The 25478-nt window shown below is 39.5% G+C and overlaps 1 protein-coding gene across 50 annotated transcripts in view; it reads left to right on the forward strand.

Annotated features, from left to right (window-relative positions):
• Positions 1-25478, forward strand: part of LOC112912050 (myomegalin-like) — a 224455-nt gene that overhangs the window by 128347 nt on the left and 70630 nt on the right. For 45 of the 50 annotated variants that reach the window (XR_012003055.1, XR_012003056.1, XM_072766730.1 and 42 more), the window contains exons 9-13: positions 21274-21405; positions 22473-22592; positions 22813-22932; positions 23059-23271; positions 24689-24847. Coding sequence is in view for 48 of the 50 variants with exons in the window: in XM_072766730.1 (XP_072622831.1) it covers positions 21274-21405; positions 22473-22592; positions 22813-22932; positions 23059-23271; positions 24689-24847 (744 nt within the window). In the remaining 2 variants the exon portion in view is untranslated. Of the gene's footprint in view, positions 1-11206; positions 13200-21273; positions 21406-22472; positions 22593-22812; positions 22933-23058; positions 23272-24688; positions 24848-25478 lie in introns of those variants that run through there. The other 5 variants (XM_025988777.2, XM_025988776.2, XM_025988780.2 and 2 more) reach the window with 1 other exon arrangement.

A 25478-nucleotide genomic window follows, 5' to 3' on the forward strand; every position in this document is an offset into this window, starting at 1 on the left:
GAAAAATAAGGGATTTCATTATGGCTTCATGAAAAGTATTTATTGAACATTTATAATGCACAAAGTACTGGAACATGAAGGAAGAAGAATATATTTTTTTAATAAGAGATGAAAAGGAAAGGCATTGATTTATTCATTGAATCATTCAATGATTATTTATTGATATCTAGAAATGTACTGTTCAAAGTACCTCAAAAGAAACAGTAGAATAGATCAATGAAACCAGGAGCTGGTTCTTTGAAAAGGTAAGTAAAATTGATAAACATTTAGACAGACTCATAAAAAAAAAAAAAAAAGAAGAGAGAGAGCAAGAACAAGAGTGGGGGGGAGAGAGAGGAAGAGAAAGACAGAGGACTCATAAAATCAGAGGAGAAGAAGGGAAGTAACAACTGACACCACAGAAATACAAAGGATTATAAGAAAATATTATGAAGAATTTATGCCAACAAATTGGACAACCTAGAAGAAATGGATAGATTCCTAGAAACATATCACCTTCCAAAACTGAATCAGGAAGAAATAGAAAATTTGAACAGATTAATTACTAGCAATGAAATTGAATCAGCAATAAAAACCAAACCAACCAACAAACAAAAACGCAGGGCCAGATGGATTCTACTGGACAATAAAGAAGAGTTAATACCTATTCTCAAACTATCTCAAAATATAGAAAAGGAAAGAAATCTTCCATTCATTCTGTGAGGCCAGCATTACCCTAATACCAAAACTAGATAAAGACACTACAAAAGAAAGAAGACTATAGGCCAATATCTCTGATGAACATAGATGCAGAAATTTTTTACAAAACATTAGCAAACTGAATCCAACAATACATTAAAAAAATCACTCACCACCATCAAATGGAATTTATTCCAGGATGTAAGAGTGGTTTAATATTTGCAAATCAATGTGATATATCACATTAACAATAAAAAGGATTAAAAACCATATGATCATCTTAATAGATAAAGAAAAAACATTTGACAAAGTATATCCATTTATTTTTATTTTTTTAAAGATTTAGATTTTTATTTATTTATTCATGAGATACACACACAGAGAGAGAGAGAGAGAGAGAGAGAGGCAGAAACACAGGCAGTGGCCGAAACAGGCTCCACGCAGGGAGCCTGATGTAGAACTCGATCCTGGGACTCCAGGATCATATCTTGGGCGGAAGGCAGGCACTAAAACTGCTGAGCCATCCAGGCATCCCAGTATATCCATTTATGATAAAAACTCTCAACGAAGTAGGTTTAGAGGGAATATAACTCACATAATAAAGGCATATGAAAAACCCACAGCTAACATAATCAGTGGTGAAAAACTGAGAGCTTTCCCACTAAGGTCAGGAACAAGACAAGGATGTCCACTCTCAGCACTTCTATTCGACATAGTATTGGAAATCCTAGGCAAGACAAGAAAAAGAAATAAAATGCATCCACATTGGTAAGGAAGAAATAAAACTTTGACTATTTGCAAGTGACAAAATAATATATATAGAAAACCCTAAAGATTCCACCAGAAAAACTATTAGAACTGATAAATCAGTAAGGTCAGAGAATAAAAAATTAACATACAGAAATCTGCTACATTTCTATACACTAATAATGAAGTAGCAGAAAGAGAAATTAAGAAAACAATCCTATTTATAATTGCACCAAAAATAATAAAATACCAAGAAATAAGTTTAACCAAGGAGGTGAAAGCACTGTACTCCAAGAACTGTAAAACATTGATGAAGGAAATTGAAGACACAAATGGAAAGATATTCCATGCTCATGGATTGGAAGAACTAACATTATTAAAATACCCATACTACCCAATGCAATCTACACATTTCATGCAGTGTCTATCAAAATACCAATATTTTTTTCACAGAGCTAGAACAAATAATCTTAAATTTTGTTTGGAATCACAAAAGACCCTGAATAGCCAAAGCAGACTTAAAAAAAAAAAAAATAAATAAAAAGCTAGAAGTATCACAATTCCAGATTTCAAGATATACTACAAAGTTATAGTGATCAAAATGGTATGGTGCTTCCATTTGCTTCAACGTGGATAGAACTGGAGGGTATTTATGCTGAGTGAAGTAAGTCAATTGGAGAAGAACAAACATTATATGGTTTCATTCATCTGGGGGGAATATAAACAATAGTGAAAGGGATTAAAGGTGAAAGGAGAGAAAATGAGTGGGAAATATCAGAGAGTGACAAAACATGAGAGACACCTAACCCTGGGAAACGAACAAGGGGTGATGGAAAGGGAGGTGGGTGGGGGTTGGGGTGACTGGATGACAGGCACTGAGGGGGGCACTTGATGGGATGAGCACTGGGTGATATGCTATATGTTGGCAAATCGAACTCCAATAAAAAAATATACAAAAAAACCCCAAACAGTATGGTGCGGGCACAAAAATAGACACCTAGGTCAATGGAACAGAATAGAGAGCCCAAATAATCTATGACAAAGTAGGCAAGAATATACAGTGGTGAAAAGACAATGTCTTCACTAAATGATGCTAGGAAAAGTGGACAGCTACGTGCAAAGGAATGAAACTGAACCACTTTATTACACTATTACACAAAAATAAACATGAAATGGATTAAAGACTTAAATGTGACACTCGAAACCTAAAAGTCCTAGAAGACAACATAGGAAGTCATCTCTTTGACATTGGTCTTAGAAACATTGTCCTAGATATGTCTCCTTAGGCAAGGGAAACAAATGCAAAATTAAATTATTGGGACTATACCAAAATAAAAGGCTGTTGCACAATAAAAGAAACCATCAACAAAACATCAACCTACTGAATGGGAGAAGATATATGCAAACAATATATTTAATAAGGCATTAATATCTAAAATATGTAAGGATCTTATGCAACTCAACACTAAATCCCCAAATAATTCAACTAAAAAATGGACAGAAGACCTGAATAGAGATTTTTCCAAAAACAGACATATGGCCAACAGATTCATGAAAAGGTGCCAACATTCAGGGAAATGCAAATCAAAACCCAATCAGATATCACCTAACATTTGTCAGTACGTCTAACATCAAAAATACAAGAAATAACAAGGATTGGTGAGCAAGGATGTGGAGATAAAGGAACCCTTGTGTGTTGTTGGTAGGAATGCAAGCTGGTGCAGCCACTGTGGAAAACAGAATGGAGGCTCCTTGAAAAATTAAAAATAGAATTACCATATGACCCAGTAATTCCATTTACTGGAAAATCCCAAATACTGGGTATTTACCCAAAGAGAATAAAACACTAATTTGAAAAGATAAATCACCTCTTTGTTTATGGTAGCATTATTTACACCAGTCCAGATCTGGAAGCAGCCCATGTGTCCATCAATAGATGAATGGGTAAAGAAGATGCAGTATATATACACAATGGAATATTACTCAGCCATAAAATGAATGAAATCTTGTCGTGCAACAACATAGATGGACCTGGAGCATTTTATACTACATGAAATAATCCAGGTAGAGACAAATACCATATGATTTCATATATATATATATATATATATATATATATATATATATATATATATAAAATCTCAAAAATAAAAAAAACAGAAAGAGACTCACAAATACCTCTGTACAACCAAAGTAAGGGAGGTGAGAGGATGGCAAAATAGGTGAAGGGAATTAAGAAGTACAAATTTCCAGTTATAAATAAATCACAGAGATGAAAAGTGTGGCATAAGGATAGTTGATAATATTACAATAATGTTATATGGGGATAGATGGTGAGTACACTTAGCATTGTGAACACTGAGTAATGTATAGAATTGTTGAATCACTATGTTATATACCTGGAACTAATCTAATATTACATGTCAACTATATTTCAATAATAAATATTTTAAAAATACTTAAAAGAGGAAAAGCAAGAGCTCTTCCCCTTAAGGAACTTGCATCTTATAAGTGTGATAGATAAATAATCAAGTAATCAAACAAATAACTAACTGAAATTGTAATAAGTTCTTTGAAGAAAACAAAGAGCAGGGATTAGCCATCTTTTCTATAAAAGGCCAGATGGTAAATAATTTAGACCTTGCAGGCCATAAGGTTTCTGCCATTGTAGCACAAAAATAGCCATATACAATACAAAACTGAGTTGGCATATATGTTCCAACGAAACTTTAGTTACAAAGACAGGTGGGGGACAAACTTAGCCCACAGTTCATAGTTTGCTGACCCCCAGTAGAGAATTAGGAGGAACAAGTAGGGGTATTATAGGTAAGGGGAAGATGGTAATTTTGAGATGTCTCTGACATAGCATATGCAGATACAAATAGGTAGTTGGCTACTTCAGAGTTTAACTCAGAGGAAATTCTGGGATAAAAATGAGAAAGGATTAGATGATCTTGAAAGAAGATAAAAATAGGGAGGTGAAAAGGGTCTAGGGCTGGGCCTCAGTGAATACCTACAAAAGGTTTGCTGTGGGTTATGACTTAGTTCACAAATTCAGTTATGCAGGAAGTACCACCTTTCTTTCTTTTAATCAAATTTTGATTAAATTACTTTTAATTAAATCAATTTAATGTGACCCTGAGTCCCTATCCTAATCAGGCTAGTGGGAAATTCAGTTTTATCCATTTGATACATATATTCCTGCCTGCTTTCTCAGTTATGTGATCGTGACAGTTTTATCAGGTGCCATCAAGGGATTAACCTTACCATCAGTCCACCTCTGAAGTATCCCTGCTCGAATAAGCATGGTTCTGCCAACTCTGACAGCTTGCTATACTTGCTATGGAGTCTTTTATGAGCCAGAACCCCTTTAGATAGAGTCCAGCCTTTCCAGGTTACCCATTGCCTAATTTGCGCAGGTCTCGCTGCGTTCTTGGGGCACTAATATGGAATGGAGGTATGTCCTTGTTACTCTCTGATCCCCAGTCTCTTTCTGATCTGGGTGAAATCTCACCCCCTCTTTCTCTGTTGACCTCAACGCATTTCTCTTGCCTCTCTTCCCACTAGGACACCTGGTTTAATCTTCTCACTTGGTTTAGAATTTTATTAAAGTCAGGAAATGCATTTGACCTCAGCCGCTGCTCTTTGCTCTGCAAAAATTCCTAAATTAAGGTAATTAATGCTAAGGGCCTGATAATCAGATTAGCAAAGAGGGAGGTAGGGCATACAAGTCATAATGCAGTTTACATCCTGTCACCATATGATTAGGAAAGGAGTATAAGATATAGCTGACAAGCAGATTAGGATCTTTCTGTAGAGATACTGAAATCCCAAGTTGAGAGTTTTTGACTTCATCCTATAGGTAGTGGACAACGAGGGATCTTTACTGTGAATGTTCTGGAAATAGTATGGAGGATGATTAAAGGGGTAAGCATCTAAGTTTATGTGACATGTTTCAGGTTTTACATTTCAAGAACCTGAAATAGAAAATTTAGTTAAAATGTGAAGCAACATTTCTGAACATGCTAGATATTTTCAGGAAAAAAAAATCCCAATTTAGTGTTTAGCTTGATAGGGAAGGATTCTCAGGAATTAAAGGTAACCGCTCTGAAGTTTACAAGTCTACTTAGTTACAGAAAATGATATGCCTGACCTTATCTCTCCTGCTGTTCTCTCTTTAGCTTTTGACCATTAGCAAAGAATGTCCCTCATTCTTGAAACTCTGGTCCTTATCTCACTTGTGCTTTGTTTGCAGAAGAGCCCCATTTAATTTTTTTCTACTTAGTCTTCTCAGTCATCTAAACTCAACTTGTTCTGAATCAAATTTCATTATCTTTTTGCAAATGGACTCAACTCTCACATCTCTGTTCATTTAGACCAGGTTTTCTACCAGTCTTTGAGACCAAAAACTTAATTTTATCTTTCATCCTATCTTTTCCTTCATCCTCTCAATGGGTAGGTCATCAAGTCCTGCTGTTCATTCCTTCAAAATGATTCTCATATTTACCACTTTCTATTTCTATACCAGACTTTTTTTTTTATACATGTGAATAACTACATGTGGCTTTTTAGCAGATCTTCCTATAACCATCCGCAAATCTCTCCCTGAAATTCCAATCCATCCTGTTGCCTGGCTAATCTTTTTAAGAAGTTTTCACCATGCCATTCTTTGTTCAAGTCCATAACATTAAATCCAAATTCTTTGGCCCTTGCCAAACATTAAGGTCTAGTTGCCAAGGCTTCCATAGCACCACAGCATAGTATCTGGCTTACAGTTGGCTCCTCACACATGTTCTTTGAATGAGCAATTATTATACAGGATAAATTGTATAAAGTCAGATGAACGAGGGCATTCAGATGACCCTTGAGGGCATCTGTATTCAGGTTAGCACTGTGTCCAGCCACTACTAAGATTATTGACGATGCCCCCCCCCCCTTTTGTTCTGGAGTCCTGTTCTTTGTTTCCAACATCCTAAGACCTATCTCAAGTGCCACTTATGTCCCCTTCAACTATATCAGCCCATACCAATCTCAATTTTTTCTGGACTCACATTGAATTTGCCAGTACCATTTCATTTGACAATCAACTGTACTAATTTTAGTGTGCATGTTTTCTCCCCTTTGACTAAACTGAAAGCTCAGTGAAGACAGAGAAAAGACATACTGAGTGTGTGCAAATTCTTGCTCATTACTTGATTGACTTACTATATGCTTTATTTTTTTTTTTAATTTTTATTTATTTATGATACACACACAGAGAGAGGCAGAGACATAGGCAGAGGGAGAAGCAGGCTCCATGCACTGGGAACCTGACGTGGGATATCCATCCCGGGTCTCCAGGATCGCGCCCTGGGCCAAAGGCAGGCGCTAAACCGCTGCGCCACCCAGGGATCCCGACTTACTATATACTTTAAAGTTTACTTGGAGCACCTGGGTGGCTCAGTTGGTTAAGCATCTGACTCTGGATTTTGGCTCAGGTCATGATCTTGGGTCCTGGGATGGAGCCTAGTGTGAGGCTCCCCGCTCAGCCGGGAGTCTGCTTGTCTCTGTCTCTGTCTCGTTCTCTCTCTGCCCCTCCCCTCACACTTGTGCATATGTGCCCTCCCTCTCTCTCTCTGAAATAAATCTTTAAAAAAATTCACTTAAACAGCTATGGGTGTTTAATAACTTTACTTGAAATACTCTATTATTTCAAGATGGATTCTACTGATGACCATATTGCAATTTATAGTTGAACTGGAAATCTGGTTTTAAAACAAGTCTTTCAAAATACTATATTATTAATTAATGCAAAGTATGATTGCTTCTGGCTTCTTAAAGGTTCCAGCCATCACAGGGTAGTCATGCACATGCCTGTGTTTCCATAAAACCTAACTGGTTTTACTTTGATATTCTTGCATTTCCTCATTTACCTTAGCTTCTCTGCCAGAATCACTTTTTTTCTTTTTTGGCATAGTTTTTAGTAATTAGAACAGCTATTTCCAATGTCATAACTAGGGCAATGAAACCTAACACAACTGTTTGGGACATGGGGATTTTCCATCTCTCTGATTCTCTGGGAAACGCCTTATCAGCCCAGAATTAGGTCTGAGAAACGCTACACGTAGGGTTTACAAAAGTGGCTATGGTTCTAAGACATACCTCTCAGGCTCCAAAATCTAGAGGTCAAAATAGAGATAGTGCAAAAGATCTCTACCATAATACCACTTAGGAATTTTGATTCAAATGAAAATATACTTTTCTAAATCTGACAATTTGTAAGTAATTCTTCATTGGTGGGTTTTTCCATTTATCTGCAGAACTTCTGATCTTTTGACTGAGATTTTCCTGAATACAGTTTAGGATAGTTCTAGGTCAGTGGTTTTTCAAAGTGAGATGCCCAGGCAGCAGCAGCATAACCTAGGAATTTGTTAGGAATGCAAATTCTTGGGCCCTACCCCAAGTGAACTGAATCAGAAACTCTAAGAGGTAGGTCCCAGCAATCTGTTGTATCCAGCCCTCCAGGGAATTCTGATGCATGCCAAGGGTTGAAACTACTGTTCAAATTCAATGTTTACTTTGTAGGAAATTAAAGGCCAGATAAAAATTATTTAACTAGCACATATAGCTAATAAGTGCTGTTTATGCATTGCCAATGCATTTTGAGGGCAAACTGCTAATATATAAAATTAATAATTTAATTTATTACAGCTTATCATAATATGAAACCTGTTCTCTGTCAAATTTTCCTTTATTACGTAATTTGATATGTTTTAGAAGTAATTATCCTATTCTAAATCATCTCAGGAGCCCCAAGTCTCACCTTAGCAGCATTGCCTTGCTTCAATCATATGTGTGTTGTGCATAGGAATGTAAAATATTTTTCAAAGCTCCTCATATGGATAGGAACTATAAAATTTTGAATTTGCACAAGATGGGCTTTTTATAGAATCTTTTCTAGGCCTTATTTTATCTTCCCAATTAAAAAAAATAAATTTTATTTATTTATTTGAAAGAGAGAGAGGGAGCAGTGTAAAGAGCAGAGGGAGAAGCAGACTCCCTGCTGAGCAGGGAGCCCAACGTGGAGCTCCATCCCTGGAAACCTGTTCTCTGTCAAATTTTCCTTTATTACGTAATTTGATATGTTTTAGAAGTAATTATCCTATTCTAAATCATCTCAGGAGCCCCAAGTCTCACCTTAGCAGCATTGCCTTGCTTCAATCATATGTGTGTTGTGCATAGGAATGTAAAATATTTTTCAAAGCTCCTCATATGGATAGGAACTATAAAATTTTGAATTTGCACAAGATGGGCTTTTTATAGAATCTTTTCTAGGCCTTATTTTATCTTCCCAATTAAAAAAAATAAATTTTATTTATTTATTTGAAAGAGAGAGAGGGAGCAGTGTAAAGAGCAGAGGGAGAAGCAGACTCCCTGCTGAGCAGGGAGCCCAACGTGGAGCTCCATCCCTGGACCCCCAGTATCATGACCTGAGCTGAAGGCAGATGCTTAATCCACTGAGCCATCCAGGCACCCAATTTTACTTCCTTCTCCACAGGTAGCCATTGTTAACTAAATACAAAATCTTGACCAAGGTGATATTATCACATGATTCTTCTAAGATTTTTTTTTTTTAAGATTTATTTATTTATTAGAGGCAGAGAGAGGAGAGAGTGCAGGGGTGGGGGAGGGGGAGCTAACTTCCAGCTGAGCAGGGAGCCTAATGTGGGCTCCATCTCAGGACCTCAAGTCAGATGTTTAACTGACTGTGCCACCCAGGTGCCCCTGTGTTTTATTTTTTAATTTTTATGTTCAAGTTTTGTTATCTATACACCAGTGATCTTTTAAGTGGGATGAAATTGTTCTATAATACCAAATAATCATTTTAGGACTAGTTTAGTACTATATAGTTTACTATCCACTTCTAAATAATGGTTTTTAAATAGATTTTCTAGGAGTGAAGAGAGTGCTTTCTTCAAGGTTTTTTTGATTTTTGAGTGATTTATTCCTATGTGTTGTTGGAAGCCTAGATATGTATAGCTCTTTCTTATGGTGATCTTTACTTATATATAGCAAACCTATTCTTCAATGATAAACTGCCTTTTCTCCACTTATACTGGTTTACATTTCTACACCCAGCTACTTATATATTGTCATTAAAGTTTAGAGACCATAAGTCAGATTCAAAATCTTATTAATAGAGAATAATAAAGTATTATGTAATTGGTTCCTGAAAAGCATTCTCATTAATTACTTTATTTCATTAGCCTTCTCATTAAGAAAATGTGATTTGCATTGATAACTGAAGATGAGGACTGGATTAATGTCTTAAATTTGCACTTTTATGGACCTTTGAGTTTTTTCAGTTCTTTAGAACTCTTTACTTCAGACAGGTACAGCAGGGTACAGTCCTGACAGGCAGTCTGTGAGTAGCTGAGTCCAGAAATTCCTTGCCTCTCTATAGATTACTACAGATTTCAAAGATTAATGTTTACTTTCTTTTGACTTTGAAGTTCATAAACTTAGAGACAGGCAAAAATACAGCTGTAGTGGGTTTTACTTGGAAGTCTATTTAACATTCTTGGTTTTAGGACCAGAACAATGCATATTTAGGTGAAATAACATAAGCAAAGTTCTGTAGCTTCCCAAACCCAAAGATCAAACGATGGTTCTTCTCTCAGGATGGAGCTACTAAGATTTTGTTTTGGTGATTAAATAATCAATACAACCTTATGTGTGCAGAGACTCATAAATTTTTAAAATTATCTTAAAATATTCCATTATAATTTTGAAATAACAGTATTAGCTATTATTTAATGAGCCACTGTTAAAACACTTCTAAATCATCTCTTTTAATTCTCTGTTGGAAGTTTGGTGGTTTATTCTGAGTTCTTATTGAAGGCATTTTAATGTCTCCCTGCTTAAGAGTATGGGCTCTGTCTTAGAGATGAGGTTCAGAAATACTTAAGACTGTTGCTGGCCTTAACCTCTCCCAAGGTTAAGCCAGTGAAATTTAGCATTTTTGTAATTGGGAAATGTTCTGCTCTGGGGGGACTCCAGGTGGTTGCTAGGGCTGTTTTCCTTCCTGCCTGGTATCTTCAAGCCTCTCAAGCCAAGAAGGGAATTCTTTGTTATCAATGGAAGACTCCTCCTCCTCAGAGCGCCAGCTTCCCCTCCCCTCACCCCCCACCCCCCACCCCCAAGCCCGCCGCGGCAGTGAGCATTCTAAGTTCTATACCCAAGAGTGGGATGACAGCTCTATATTGTTGAATAACACAGGGTCCTAACTGAAGTCAGTGGAATGTCCGGCCCTAATTCTGCAGACACCAGTTCTCCCTGGCACTCTGTATTCTTGCTCAAAGCAGCTAGGTCTTTTGTTCTAAAGTTTGTATACTCTCCCATCTGAACCTGAAAGAATTGGGTGAGGGTAATCTGCTCTCAGGTGTCTACATTCTTGAAAAAGCCCATTTCCTCTTATTTTTAAAATCTTGGTTACCAGCTGCATTCACGTGGCATTTGCTGGACTCTCTCAGGTGACTGCTTTGTGTCCTCTCTCAATTTCTTTTCTAAAAAAGGGCAAATCGGCCAGCAGTGCTAAACCCAACCGCCCACCCCCAACGTTGCAAGAAGAGAAACACTCGTCCTCTTTTGCAGATACTCCATTAGTCATAGGAAAGGTCGAACGGACGCCCTAACTGCCACCTCTGGTTTATCAGCCCTGTCTCCCCGCCCGCCGCTGCAGCCCCAAGGGCCATTGAATCCCGGCACTGCCAGGGTAGGGGAAAGAGGTGGGGCTGCAGGCGGGAGGGAGGCGCCGCGCAGCGGTACCTAGAGGCGCTGCCCGGCTGCTCCTTCCAGAGGACGTGGCACTAGCCGTGGAGAGCGAGGGTGGGGACTCAGCTTTCTCCTCCCCTGCAGTTCCTCGGGTCATCCTACTAGGGCGGGAGGGAGGACCCCTGAGGGAATTGGTGCGCTGGTTCGGTGAAGTCTTAGCAGATGAAAGCAACCTGGCAGTGGCCAGCGCCCGTCCTGCTGCCCGCCGATACCCACAGGGAGCCAGGTCTCGGTTCCTACGCGAGGAGCTGCCAGCCTATTTAGTGCAAGGCAGGGGCAGAGTGGGTGTGTGTGTGTGCGCGCGCGCAAGGGAGGGGCAGGGTGGGGGTGTGTGTGCGTGTGTGTGCGCGCGCGCACCCGCCTTCGCACATGCGCAGCGCCGGGAGCGGCCCGCCGGACTACAGCTCCCAGAGGAACCCGCCGCTGCCCGCAGGCGCCGAGCCGCTGGCGCCATCTTGAAATCTGATCCTTGTTCTGCGAGTCTTTGCGTCAGCAGCGGGCTGCTGCCCGTGTCCTGCGAACCCAGGCTGCTGAAAGGGAGGACGTTGGGGACGCGGCGGCTGGCGGGAGAGACAGCTGGACGGGACATGGCAGGTTGCGAGCGCGGCCTGCGCGGCTGTCACTTAGCATCCCCCTGAGGAGTTCCTACGCCCGCCCCCTTCCCGCGGGGCGGGGCTGCCCACTCTGGTACCCAGAGCCCGAGCGCGGGGGAACCCCACCAGATTGTGCCATGCCGGCCGGAGGCCACCGGGGCGGGAGACGGAGCGCGGCCGAGCGCCAGTGATCGAACACCAGGCAGCCGCCGCCTCAGGGAGGCTCGGCCAGCTCGAGGAGGGAAGATGAAGGAGAGCTGCAGGATCTGTGCCCGGGAGCTGTGTGGGAACCAGCGGCGCTGGATCTTCCACACGGCATCTAAACTCAACCTCCAGGTTCTGCTCTCGCACGTCCTGGGCAAGGATGTCCCCCGCGATGGCAAAGCCGAGTTTGCTTGCAGCAAATGTGCTTTCATGCTTGATCGGATCTATAGATTCGACACCGTTATTGCACGGATCGAAGCTCTTTCTATTGAGCGTTTGCAAAAGCTGCTGCTGGAGAAGGACCGCCTTAAGTTCTGCATTGCTAGCATGTATCGGAAGAATAACGAGGACTCTGGCACGGAAACCAAGGCGGGGAATGGGACGGTTGACATTTCCGGCTTACCCGACGTAAGATACTCTGCACTGCTCCAGGAGGACTTTGCCTATTCAGGGTTTGAGTGTTGGGTAGAAAACGAGGATCAGATTCAGGAGCTACACAGCTGCCATACTTCGGAAGGTCCTGGAAACCGACCCAGGAGATGCCGTGGTTGTGCAGCCTTGCGGGTTGCTGATTCTGACTATGAAGCCATTTGTAAGGTGCCCCGAAAGGTGGCCAGAAGTATCTCGTGTGCTCCTTCTAGGTGGTCCACCAGCATTTGCACTGAAGAACCAGCATTGTCTGAGGTTGGGCCACCGGATTTACCAAGTACAAAGGTACCCCCAGATGGAGAGAGCATGGAGGAAGGGACACCCGGATCCTCAGTGGAATCTTTGGATGCAAGTGTCCAGGCTAGTCCTCCACAACAAAAGGATGAGGAAACGGAGAGAAGTGCAAAGGAACTTGCAAAGTGTGACTGTTGTTCAGATGAACAGGCTCCACAGCATGTGTGTAACCACAAGCTAGAGCTAGCTCTTAACATGATTAAAGGTCTTGATTATAAGCCCATCCAGAGTCCCCGAGGGAGCAAGCTTCCTATTCCAGTGAAATCCAGCCCACCTGGAGCCAGGCCTGGCCATATCATGACAGATGGAGTTAGTTCTGGTCTCCTCAACAGGTCTTTGAAACCCCTTTACAAGACACCTGTGAATTATCCCTTGGAGCTTTCAGACCTGCAGGAGCTGTGGGATGATCTTTGTGAAGATTATTTGCCACTTCGGGTCCAGGTATACAAAATGGCTACACAGTGCCTTTCTGATTAGTTAGCTGGCCTCAGGCTTCACATGATTTCTGTCTGTCTAGCTGAAGGTTAATATTCTACACTTTGAGAAAACGTGAGCCCAATTTTGCACCTTTGTGTCTCATTTTAGTGAATGTGAATCACACTCAAATAGGCTTTTTATGTCTTTCTTGCAACGTTATCTATTGGCCTCCCTGTCAGTTGTCAAAATCATGGAGCTTTTAAGACAAAATATTTTTAATTGACTTTCACCCTATAAAAAGACATTTAATCATATATCTGGCACTGGAACTCTTTCCTTTTACCTCAGTTTCTGTCCCTCTGCCTCTTCTTCTTCTTCTTCTTTTTTTTTTTTTTTTTTTGCTTTGTTTTTATTTTTAGATTTATAGATGTTTTCTCCATTCCGTGAGAGAGTTCTAGGGTTAGTTCTTTCTAGAGCATCAAGGGTTTCATCCCAAAGTTGCGTCTCCAGTTGATTAGGGCATAGGTTAAAGGTGTGGGGAAAACCTATTAATCCACCAAAGTATTGTACTATCTGGGCAGTATTTATTTATTTATTTATTTAAAAAAAATTTTTTTTTATTTATTTATGATAGTCACAGAGAGAGAGAGAGAGGCAGAGACACAGGCAGAGGGAGAAGCAGGCTCCATGCACCGGAAGCCCGATGTGGGACTCGATCCCAGGTCTCCAGGATCGCGCCCTGGGCTAAAGGCAGGCGCCAAACCGCTGCGCCACCCAGGGTTCCCCTGGGCAGTATTTATAATAAGTCATTTGAGAACTAATGATGACTTGTTCATAAGAGAAACTGGGAATTCAGGTGTTGTCATTTAAGATGCTAAGGCAAAAACTGTTCAGTTTGCCTTCTGAGCTGTATTAAGAGGATGTTAGACATTAAGAAAGATTTTCTCCATTATTGGATGTTAGGAGTTCCATCCATTATAATCTTGAATTTCTTCGTGACTAGAAGATGGCAGTTAATCCTAATTTGAGCTATTTTTTTCTGCCCAGTTGATTTCATACCAGTCTTTTAAATTCATCTATACGTAGGGAACCTGACAGATGCTATTTTGTTCCTGCAGCAACAATGAATGCTAAATTCAAGTAACTTTGTGAAACATCTGGCATGTTCTACTTGGTATATAGATTATTTAGTGATACCATTACAAAGGTTGACAATCTAGAAGACATTTTTGGAAAGCATGCAGCTATTCAGCGTCATCCCAGAAATTCGGGGCTTGATAAACAAATGAAATTGTTGTCATTTGAAGTTTTTGAAAAGTAGTTCTAATATATATAAAATTTGCATCACAATAGAACTTAGCGGAAAAATGGGAGAAATGTTTTTAAATTTACATAAAACTGTCAGAAACATATGAAGTGTTATGGAAAAAGAAAAATATCAAAGAGTTTTAAATGTGTTTTCATTTGTATAAAATGGTTAGAATGCCTAAGGCTCTGTACTACTTTTCTTTTGCTTCCTTTTCTTTCAGTGGAGCTTCACAGCTGAACTTGGGTATTACAGTATTTCTGCAACCAGACATAGATGTCACAAATTAAACGTGATGTTCTCATATTAGGATCTACAAATAGTCTGGACAGGGTCGATGGCAAATAAACCCTTTTCCCCCTCAAATATGGCCAATATGGTGGAAAGGTAAAGAAAACTAGATTACAGGCAAAACGAGTTTTTTCTCTACATTTAATGAAAGATGCTATCATTTGGTACCTGGATTCAACAAATTTTGGGGTTGGGAAGAATTTTAAGGACCATCTCATGCAGGCTTTCGATTTAGAGGTAAGGAAAGGTCATGGTTCAAATAACTTAGGCAGAGCCAAAGATCCTTAACCATTCTCAGCCAGAACCTTTTTATTCTGTATATGAAATCACATTTCCTGATGTACATTGAATTAAATAATACCTATTTTAAATAAAGGGTCTTCTTTCTGTAATCTAAGGATTCCAAAGAGATTCTTTAGGGATTCAGTGAAGAAAATTGTCATCGTAGTGAGCACATTTAAACTATGCTAACTACCTTCAGGTCAGGTCTTCATTAAAATCACTTTGGAAAAAAATAGACCTCTAAAGCTGTAATGTGTAATCTTTCTGCTGTCACTTGGCTTACATTCTTTACTGCTTGTGGAATAATAAAACATTGAGAGGAGAGGGAAAACATTCAGCTTGAAGAATAATGGCATTTAATTGCTATGCCATTTTCTTCAATAATTAAGGATGTGGAAGGAAGCAGATTAAAGTGGGCTCAGAGTATAAATAAAATGTGTATTTGGGATATCTGGTCTGTTTAAGTCTGGTTGACTTTTAAGCTCCTTTAGGCCTGGTGTGCTTTATGTCAGAACCTGAACTCACTGGGACAAAGGCAGACTGGTGTTCGTCTATTTCTCTGAACAAACGTGGAAAGAATAGAAATAAATGTAAATTAGTTTTGATAGTTCCGTTTTTAGTTTGTAGAAAGAATAAACTATGAAAGAAAAAATGTTTTCTTTAGTTAAATTCTACTAAAAATCTGAAAAGCTCCTTAAAGAGCAAGATTGTTCTGTAAAATCATTTTGATTCCTTTATTTAATCCTCCACGTACCCATTCTATGCGCTACATATCATCCGAGTTCCTTCTGATTGCTTTTATCCTTTCTCTTTCTCATATTAAAGAAAAATAGCAACAGTGTAGTACTTCTGCTTTCTAATTTTCTGGCAATATGCAAATTGACTTATTTGCCTTTCACAGAATTTATGCCTGAAAACCCAAGGTAGTTTAAGTACCTAAAGAAAGATACTGATTCCTTATTCTATAAGCTGATAATTTTCTCCTTTATTGTGTGGCCCTGAACTAGAAAAGTGATGATAGGAGGGGTGTGGTCACTTAGTAAACATTAGTTCAGCCCTGACTCGTGCAGTTTCCTTTTCTATCTAAATTCAAAGAGCAGGGAGTATAAGGGAAGGGAGAAGAAATGTGTGGGAAATATTAGGAAGGGAGACAGAACATAAAGACTCCTAACTCTGGGAAACGAACTAGGGGTGGTGGAAGGGGAGGAGGGCAGGGGGTGGGGCGGAATGGGTGACGGGCACTGAGGGGGACACTTGACGGGATGAGCACTGGGTGTTTTTCTGTATGTTGGTAAATTGAACACCAATAAAAATTAATTTATTAAAAAAAAATAAATTCAAAGAGCAGGAGATCTTTGCTCTAAGCCTTGCAATGCCAAGGTCTGCCCCTGTGTGACTATGGAAAATTTATCCCTCTCACAATTTAGCTACATAACCTAGATCAGGCCTTTTGGAAGGTGTAGGCATTAGATGCTACTCAAAGATTAGGCCTTTAATTTTATGCTAGTTGATAGCTCTTTTGTATCTCCTGTTATTAAAAATGGAATAGAAAACCACAGCAGTTCCAGATCTAAGACTTGTTATTGTGAGGACTGGGAAGTGCCAAGAAAAACACTGACAACCCAGAAGGATCTAAATAACTGCTTTTTTAGCCTAAAGGTCTTGTATTATGCAACATCAGGCCTGGAAGCAATTCTCTTTTCGGCTACTGGAAAACATTTGTCTTAAATGAGTCAAAAGGAGCTTACCTTAAAATTGCATTAGTATTATAACATGATTTTAGTGACTTATAGTCTAGAAATTAGCACTGATTCAGCCAAATTGAGTATTACTGATTTCAGGCTTTATAAAATCGTCTTAAGAATGATTGGTTTATGTCTTGGTATTTCTCAAGAATTCATTATGAGCTCGTAACTCAGGACTTTACTGAGTGTTCTTTTGGCAGACGCTATGTGAAAGGACATTTTTCTGAGATGTTCAATAATAAAGTGTTAAAAACATCTTCCAGCCTTTAGGTCAGTACATTACATTTACAGAATTAGAGATTTCCTATGATCATTAATGCCAAAGATGGGTTCAGATTAGATCCAGATTCATTATGTACTATTCAGTGGCATTTTTTGACTTTAAAGTTGCTGTTGAGGGGATCCCTGGGTGGCGCAGCGGTTTGGCGCCTGCCTTTGGCCCAGGGCACGATCCTGGAGACCCGGGATCGAATCCCACATCGGGCTCCTGGTGCATGGAGCCTGCTTCTCCCTCTGCCTGTGTCTCTGCCCCTCTCTCTCTCTCTCTCTGTGACTATCATAAATAAAAATTAAAAAAAAAAAATAAAGTTGCTGTTGAAATGTCTATTAAATATCCATCTATCTGGTCTTATTTCTAAAGAGCTACTGAAGGATTAGAGCATTGGATTGGAAATTAGGAGACAGACCTGATTTTATTTGCATTTGTTTCTGTTCTTCCTCTCTTTTTAAACAAACTTTTGGTCCCTACAATATTCCAGGCATTATGGTAGGCAATGGCTTTATAGAGATGAAAACTACATTCCCAAATTCAGTGCATCTGGCTTAACTAGATCCTTTTTCTGATTTCCTCCCACAGTGCTTTACATATTATGGTACTTAACATGTTTTAACAGATGTAACTTTGGACATTACTTATCTTCTCTTAAGTCTCCATTTCCTCCAGTGTACTCTGTCTGGGATGAGACCAGATGGTTAATTTATAGTTTCCTTCACAGCTCTGAAATTCTTTGATTTTTTTTTTTTTTTTAAAGATTTATTGATTTGAGAGAGAACACAAGCAAAGGGATAGGGGCAGAGGGAGAAGCAGACTTCCCATTGAGCCTGGAGTCAGATGTGGAACAGGATTCCAGGACCCCAGATCATGACCTGAGCTGAAGGCAGATGCTTAACTGACTGAGCCACCCAGGTGCTCTTGAGATTGTTTGATTTAAAGTGAATAAATAGAACCACCTTCCCTACCATTTTAAACTTGCAGCTATTTTCTTGAATTCTGCTTGTTTAAATTTGAAAAAAAATCTATAATAAATATCATTGGAAAAGTGTTTTACCCTAAAAAACTGAGAAGCCAGGTTTTGTAGAAAATGTTTTATCATTAAATAAATGATGTAATTATTTACTTATCAGTTAGAATTGTTTTATCTGTTTGTATAGTTACCTCTTCCATGGTGTGACATAATTCACAGTGCTTCAGGGATGCCTGGGTGGCTAAGCGGTTTAGCATCTGCTTTTGGCTCAGAGGGTGATCCAGGGATCCAGGATCAAGTCCCACATCGGGCTCCCTGCGAGGAGCCTGCTTCTCCCTCTGCCTATGTCTCTGCCTCTCTCTGTGCCTCTCATGAATAAATAAATAAATCTTAACAAAAAAAATTTCACAGTGCTTCAGGGCAAGCACGGCTCCCTGTTACACCCACAACAAATACCTCAATTTTTCTTGCTGCTTTTCTCTCCTTTCACGGCCCTCCAGGTCTGTTGACTCTCCTTTCAAAACCTATCCAAATATATCATTTCTCTCCCCATCCATTCTTACCGCTATAATCCTAGCCACTATTCTCTTTTACCTGCACTACTGAAGCAGTTCCCTGTGTGTCTCCCTGTTCTACTGCTGCCCCCCAGACCAGTCACCACAGAGCAGCTGTAGTGACCTTTTTGAAATATAAATACAATTGCGTTACTTTTCTGTTAAAAACACTGCAATCCAGGAGTGCCTGGACGGCTCAGTGGGTTAAGTGCCTTTGGCTCAGGTCTTGATCTCAGAGCCCCCTCTTTGGGCTCCTTGCTCAGCAGGGAGCCTGCTTCTCCCTCTCCCTCTCCCTCTCTGGGCTGTTCCCCATGCTTGTGCTCTCTGTCAAATAAATAAAATCTTAAAAAAATAAAAAATAAAAAAAACAGAAAAACAAAGTAAACCATCCTCATTTCAATGAGAATGAACTCCAGCTTCATTAACCCTGCAGTAGAAGCTCTGTATGACCTCGTCCCTGACTTTCTCTCCACCTCATCATGTATTACCTTCCTCTGTGCTCAGTACACTTTAGCACTGTGCTAGCCAGCAAGGCAGCCACTAACTTTATGCGGCTGTTGAGCACTTGAAATGTGGCTACTCTGAATTGAGATATGCTGTGTGTGTAAAGTACACCCCAAATTTCAGAGACTTAGTATGAAAGAAAGTCAAATACCTTGCTGATAATTTTTATATTGAATACATGTCTATGATAATTCTTTGGATATAATATAGTGGCTGAGATAAAATATTTTATTGAAATTGAGTTCATCTATTTTTACCTTTAGTCAGTGAAGTCATTACAAAATTTTAAATTACCTACATGGCTCCCATTATACTTCTTTTGGAAAGTGCTACTCTAGCTTCTGCCTAGGTTGTTCTGTGGGACTGGCTTTCTGTCCTGTGGGTCTCCATCTAACCAATTCAAAGTAACTGGTCAACCAACTTAGAGTAACTTTACCACTCTATAATGCTTTTCTGTTTTACAACAAAGGGCATGTCACTATCTGATATTTTATGTGTTTCCTTGTTCCTTCATTATATAACTCCTCATTCCCAGTTCCTGCAGTGCTTTACGTATTATGGTACTTAACAGATGTTTTTAAAAAAACTGATGAATAGGGGCACCTGAGTGGCTCAGTGATTGAGCATCTGCCTTTGGTTTAGCTGTGATCCCCGGGTCCTGGGAAGGAGTCCCACACTGGGCTCCCCGCAGGGAGCCTGCTTCTCCCTCTTCCTATGTCTCTGTCCCTCTCTCTGTGTCTCTCATGGATAAATAAATTAAATATTTTTTTAATTGATAATATTGGAAGAATAAAAAACTTTTTTTTTTCTGAAATGTTTATACTTCCAGTCAGTTGCTGGCAGGAAGGGATTTGAGGTAAGCTCTAACTCCACTGCCTTAGAAGGTGGTAGTCAGAATTTGAAAATGTGAGAGAAAAGGTAAATGAAAAGCAATTGCCTTTTTCTCTTCCTAATGGATTTATATTTTTCCTAATTGGAGTGGGTGTGGGGGGGGGTCCAGTAGGAAGGGTCAAAGAACAAGGAAATGGATTTTAATGCCACAGTGAATTCCTACAGTTTTCTTTTAGTACCCTTACCTCATAATGAATATTAAGTACAGTTCACTAAGTTAACCTTAACCTGATTTATTGCTATATTATATAAACAATGTGTTTTTTCCTCCTGAGTCTTTTTGATGAATTGATTTTCCTTTATAAAACATACCTCCTTCCCAGACCATTATGGATTTTGAAATTTATTTTTAAGTTTTTGTACTTTTTATTTTGAAACCACTTCTAATTTAGAGAAGTCACGAGAGAAATACAAAGAACTCCCAGATTCACAAATTGCTAACATTTATCAAGATTCACTGGTTACTAATATTTTGCTACATTTGGTGTTTCACTCCCACTGTCTATATAGACACATCTTTTTTTTTTTTTTTAATTCCTGAACCATCTGAGACTTAGTTGCAGATAGTATGAGTCTTTATACTAAATAAGCATATTTCCTAAAGACAAGAACATCTCTTACATAATTACAATATAATTACCAAATTTAGGAAATTTAGTATTGATAAAGTTTATCATGCATAGTCCATATTCAAAATCTGCCCATTTTTCCAATAATATCATCAGGCATAGTTGAAATGTACCTTCCTCTCTTAGGGATGGTAGAGGTTTGATTTTTTTTTTTTTTTAAAGACTTTATTTATTCATGAGAGATACAGAGAGGCAGAGACCTAGGCAGAGGAAGAAGCAACTCTATCCCAGGACCCCAGGATCATGCCCTGAGCCAAAGGCAGACATTCAATCACTGAGCCCCCCAGGTGCCCTGGTAGATAGTTGATTATTGAATTCCCTGATTAGAAATAGGATAAAGTGAATGTTTGGTCATCTCAAGCATTTTCTTTTTTTTAATTCTTTAACCTCTGAATTATTTGCTTTAACTGAATATGTACTATTTGTGTGGGTTCATAGGGAAAGATAGGGAGAGGAGCTGGGGAGTATCATAAGGGTGGAAGTAAATCAGTACTCTTAATAAGGAACAGGATTGTCTTTAGGAATTTGTACTGATCATCTGCACAATTTTGGTTTTCTAAGTCTTTGCTGAAAGATGCCGGACATATTTGAAGATGAAATTTATTGTTGGTTGCATTGAACTCAACTTACTTGTCTTGCTGCTTCTTCCCAGCCCGTGACTGAAGAGTTACTCAAGCAACAAAAGCTGGATTCAGATGAGACCATTATAACTCAGCAGTCTGTATCTGATTCCCACTTGGCTGAACTCCAGGAAAAAATCCAGCAAATGGAGGCCACCAACAAAGTATGATCAATCAGTCCAGGCCCTTGGAGATCACAGGGTTTCCTGAGGTTGTGACAGGCTCTAGCTGAGGTTCTTAACCTCTCTGAGTAAGATTCAGGAGATGGATACTGTGTATTTCTCTTCCTCTAAGGAATATTTGATTAAAAGTGTAGTTCTTTCCTTTATCTCTCATCAGGATTTTAGCCTTCTCTGCACAGATCAGAATTTTGGCCTTTTAGATCTGTAATTAAAACTTGAATGTAGTCTAACTGTATAAGGCACCAAGAAAGGAGGTTTGTGCTTTTGATTTTAGCTTAACTTCTTACCTCTTTAGAGTCCAAGGAATCTAATGTTTGTTTAGAAGAAAATTTTAGCAGTGCCCACAATTTGAATGCTGAGCTTCTGGCTTGGTACCTTTACCTCATAATGAATATTAAGTACAGTTCAGTAAGTTAATCTTAACCTGATTTATTGCTATATTATATAAATAATGTGTTTTTTTCCTCCTTCTGGCTTGGTGTAGCTTTGTAGTGTTCTGACCTGTCCTAGATAGCAGAGCTCTTGGTCTTTGTGTAAAGGATCTACAGTGAGTGGTACCTGGGTGGCTTAGTCATTAAGCATCTGACTCTTGATTTCAGCTCAGGTCATGATCTCAAGGTTGTTCGATCGAGCCCCCCTCATTGGGCTCTGAACTGGGCAGTAGACTGCTTAAGACTCTCTCCCTGCTGCTATGCCCTGCATTCTGTGTGTGTGCTTGCTCACTCTCATTCTGTCTCTCAAAAAAAAAAAAAAAAGAGAGAGAGAGAGAATCCCCCAGTGACTCATGTGGACAAGTACCCAGTACAACTGCCCATCACAAAGAAAGCGCAGTACATGAGAATTGAAGCAATTGAATATTGAAGGAAATATTTCATATTTCCTGCTACTTTGTCTTAATGAACGACTTAGGGCTTTAAAGGTTACTACACCTGGGAAAAAAAGTAAGGCAATGTTCTCTAGGAAATTCTTTAAACCTAGATTTGAGGAAGGACTTACTGGTTGCATTTGAAGGTAAAAGAAATTGACCTGTTTTTCTTTGCTGAATTCAGATTCTTCAAGAGAAACTGAATGAAATGAGCTGTGAGCTAAAGTCTGCTCAGGAGTCATCTCAGAAGCAAGATGGTACAATTCAAAGCCTCAAGGAAACTCTGAAAAGTAGGGAAAATGAGGTAAATATTTGGCAGTCAGGAACCCATGAGGAAATTATTTGCTGTATCAAAGTAGACACATATTCTGTATTTTGTAGAAACAGATCATCAGACTAACAGATGTTAGTGTAGAGAAACTGTAGTGTAATCTAAATCAGTGTTTCTAAAATCTGTACAGGTGAGATAGTGGAATTTATTTTTAGTTTACTATCATGTTCAGTACTCCCTGTCTCATTTTCAGACCGAGGAGTTGTACCAGGTGATTGAAGGTCAAAATGACACAATGGCAAAGCTTCGAGAAATGCTACACCAAAGCCAGCTTGGACAACTTCATGTATTTGAGGGTCACATAGGACAGGAGGTGAGATTCTGGTTGAGGAAGTGCCATGCTTTTCAGACACAGTCTTGATTTTGTTGGTCTTCTCAGCTGCTCAGTGCTTGCTGTCCTCTTGATTGATTTTTACTTTTTTTTTTTTTTTTTTTCCAGAACTCACAGGGTACTTCCCCAGCTCAGCAACAGATGGCTCTGCTTGATCTTCAGAGTGGTTTGTTCTACAGCCAGCTTGAGATTCAGAAACTCCAGAGGTTGGTACGTCAAAAAGAACGCCAACTGGCTGATGCCAAACGATGTGTCCAATTTGTAGAGGCTGCAGCCCATGAAAGAGAACAGCAGAAAGAGGCATCTTGGAAACATAATCAGGTAAATCAGCAATCATTTTGTGACCAAAAATGCTAACTTTGCCCTGGTAATAACTTTGTATCAGGACAGTTTGTGTTGAATCCTTGAGTCACTTTGCTTAATCTGAGTAATTCAGTTCAACATTTATTGCCCTCATACCAGGTGCCAGATATTGGGCTGTGTTCTGGAAATACAAGAGTGAATATCATAAGCTCTTTCCTGTTAAGCTACTTGTAGTTTAGTATGAGATAGTCACATAAACAGAATTTTCATGTGGCAAATACCAAAATGAGTTAAAGGAGTTCTGTGTGGGTCCTATAGGAATATATAGGAGGGGCTGAGGAAGGGAGTTAGGGAGAGCTTCATGAGGGAGGAGCCATCTGGGGTTATTCTTGAAGTGTGAGTAAAGGTTACCAAGACACAATAATGGTAAACAACAACCAAGCTCAGAGGAATGGCATGTACAGTTAGCCACATCTTTAAAAAATAATAATAATTATTATTATTATTAAGTGGTTCCTTTATCTTGCTAGAGTATATGCTGTCGATTTTCTTTTTAAGGATTTAAAAGGGGGCAGCCCGGGTGGCTCAGCGGTTTAGCGTTGCCTTCGGCCCAGGGTGTGATCCTGGAGACCCGGGATCGAGTACTGCATCAGGATCCCTGCATGGAGCCTGCTTCTCCCACTTTCTGTGTCTCTGCTTCTCTCTCTCTCTCTCTGTGTCTCTCATGAATAAATGGATAGAATCTTTAAAAAAAAAAAAAAGATTTAAAAGGATGATAGAAATATTCTGTCCTTGAGCTTATCCAGGTTTCCAGTGGGACAGAGTTCTGCTGAGTAGTTAGAGCTATCATTTTAAAACTAGAAAGTATTAGACTACTATATAATATGAAATTTACATCTTACCGCCATTCACAGTTGCCACAGCTTCCCGTATCCTATTTGATTCATGTATAATATATATATTTTAAGATTTTTTTTTAAAGCTTTTATTTATTTACTCATGACAGACAGAGAGAGAGAGAGGCAGAGAGAGAAGCAGGCTCCATGCAGGGAGCCCGACGTGGGACTTGATCCTGGGTCTCCAGGATCACACCCCAGGCCGAAGGTGGCACTAAACTGCTGGGCCACCGGGGCTGCCCAGATTTTATTTATTTATTCATGAGAGGCAGAGACATAGGCAGAGGGAGAAACAGGCTCCCTCTGGGGAACCTGATGTTGGACTCGATCCCAGAACCCTGAGCCAAAGGCAGCCGCTCAACCACTGAGCCCCCCGGGTGCCCCTGATTCATGTATAGTATTTCTACAGTAATTTTAAGAATGGCACTTTTCTGCTACTTTTGTTTTATTCTATATGTCTTGAAAGTTTTAAGGACTCCCTATCTACTAACCAAGTGAAAATTTTAGATTGTTTGAAAAAGGGAATCTCTTTAATTCAGGAATTACGGAAAGCCTTGCAGCAGCTCCAAGGAGAATTACAGAGTAAGAGCCAACAGCTTCGTACCCTGGAGACTGAAAAATGTAATGAGATCAGAGCCCATGAGCAACACATTCAACACCTAAACCATAGTCTGAGCCACAAAGAGCAGCTGCTTCAGGTGAGTCTACATAATGGTTTTAACTAAAACTGGGCTCGCAGAGCTCTGAAAGTTCCATTCATGTAATCTCAGGATATTAGTCCACTTGTGTTGAGTACCTGTTACATGTAGAGAACTGAGAGGTGGGAACCAGGAGGGCACAAAATAAATAGAAAGTACAATTCACGAACCACAATACTAATCAGCACATGTACAAAATAATAAATATAGATCCGAAAGATTTAAGCAATAAATATTCAGCAAATTAAACATGTCTGTGAACCAGATACTATGCTAGATGCTGGGAAGACAGAAGATACAGCCACTACTCTCAATCTAGTAGGTGAAGACATCTGTATAGGAATTTCCAGTTACTTATGTGATAAAATGAACATCAGGGAAAATAGGAAACACTGAAGATGACTGTATTTACTTCTACCACCTGCTCTAAGCTTTAGTCCCATTGAATCCCTTCTGTTCTGCTGAACGTACAGTTTTTTCCTCATGTGCATGTATTGTGTATACATTTTTTCTCTGATAGAAATACCCATACCACCTCTTCATTGGGGAAACTCCCAGTCCTTTAAGATTTAGAGTAAATGTAACCCCTTTGGAAGATCTTTAGTGACACCTTCAGGCAGGTTTAGACCAT

Source organism: Vulpes vulpes, chromosome 8, assembly GCF_048418805.1.
Source record: "Vulpes vulpes isolate BD-2025 chromosome 8, VulVul3, whole genome shotgun sequence".
NCBI lineage: Eukaryota > Metazoa > Chordata > Mammalia > Carnivora > Canidae > Vulpes > Vulpes vulpes.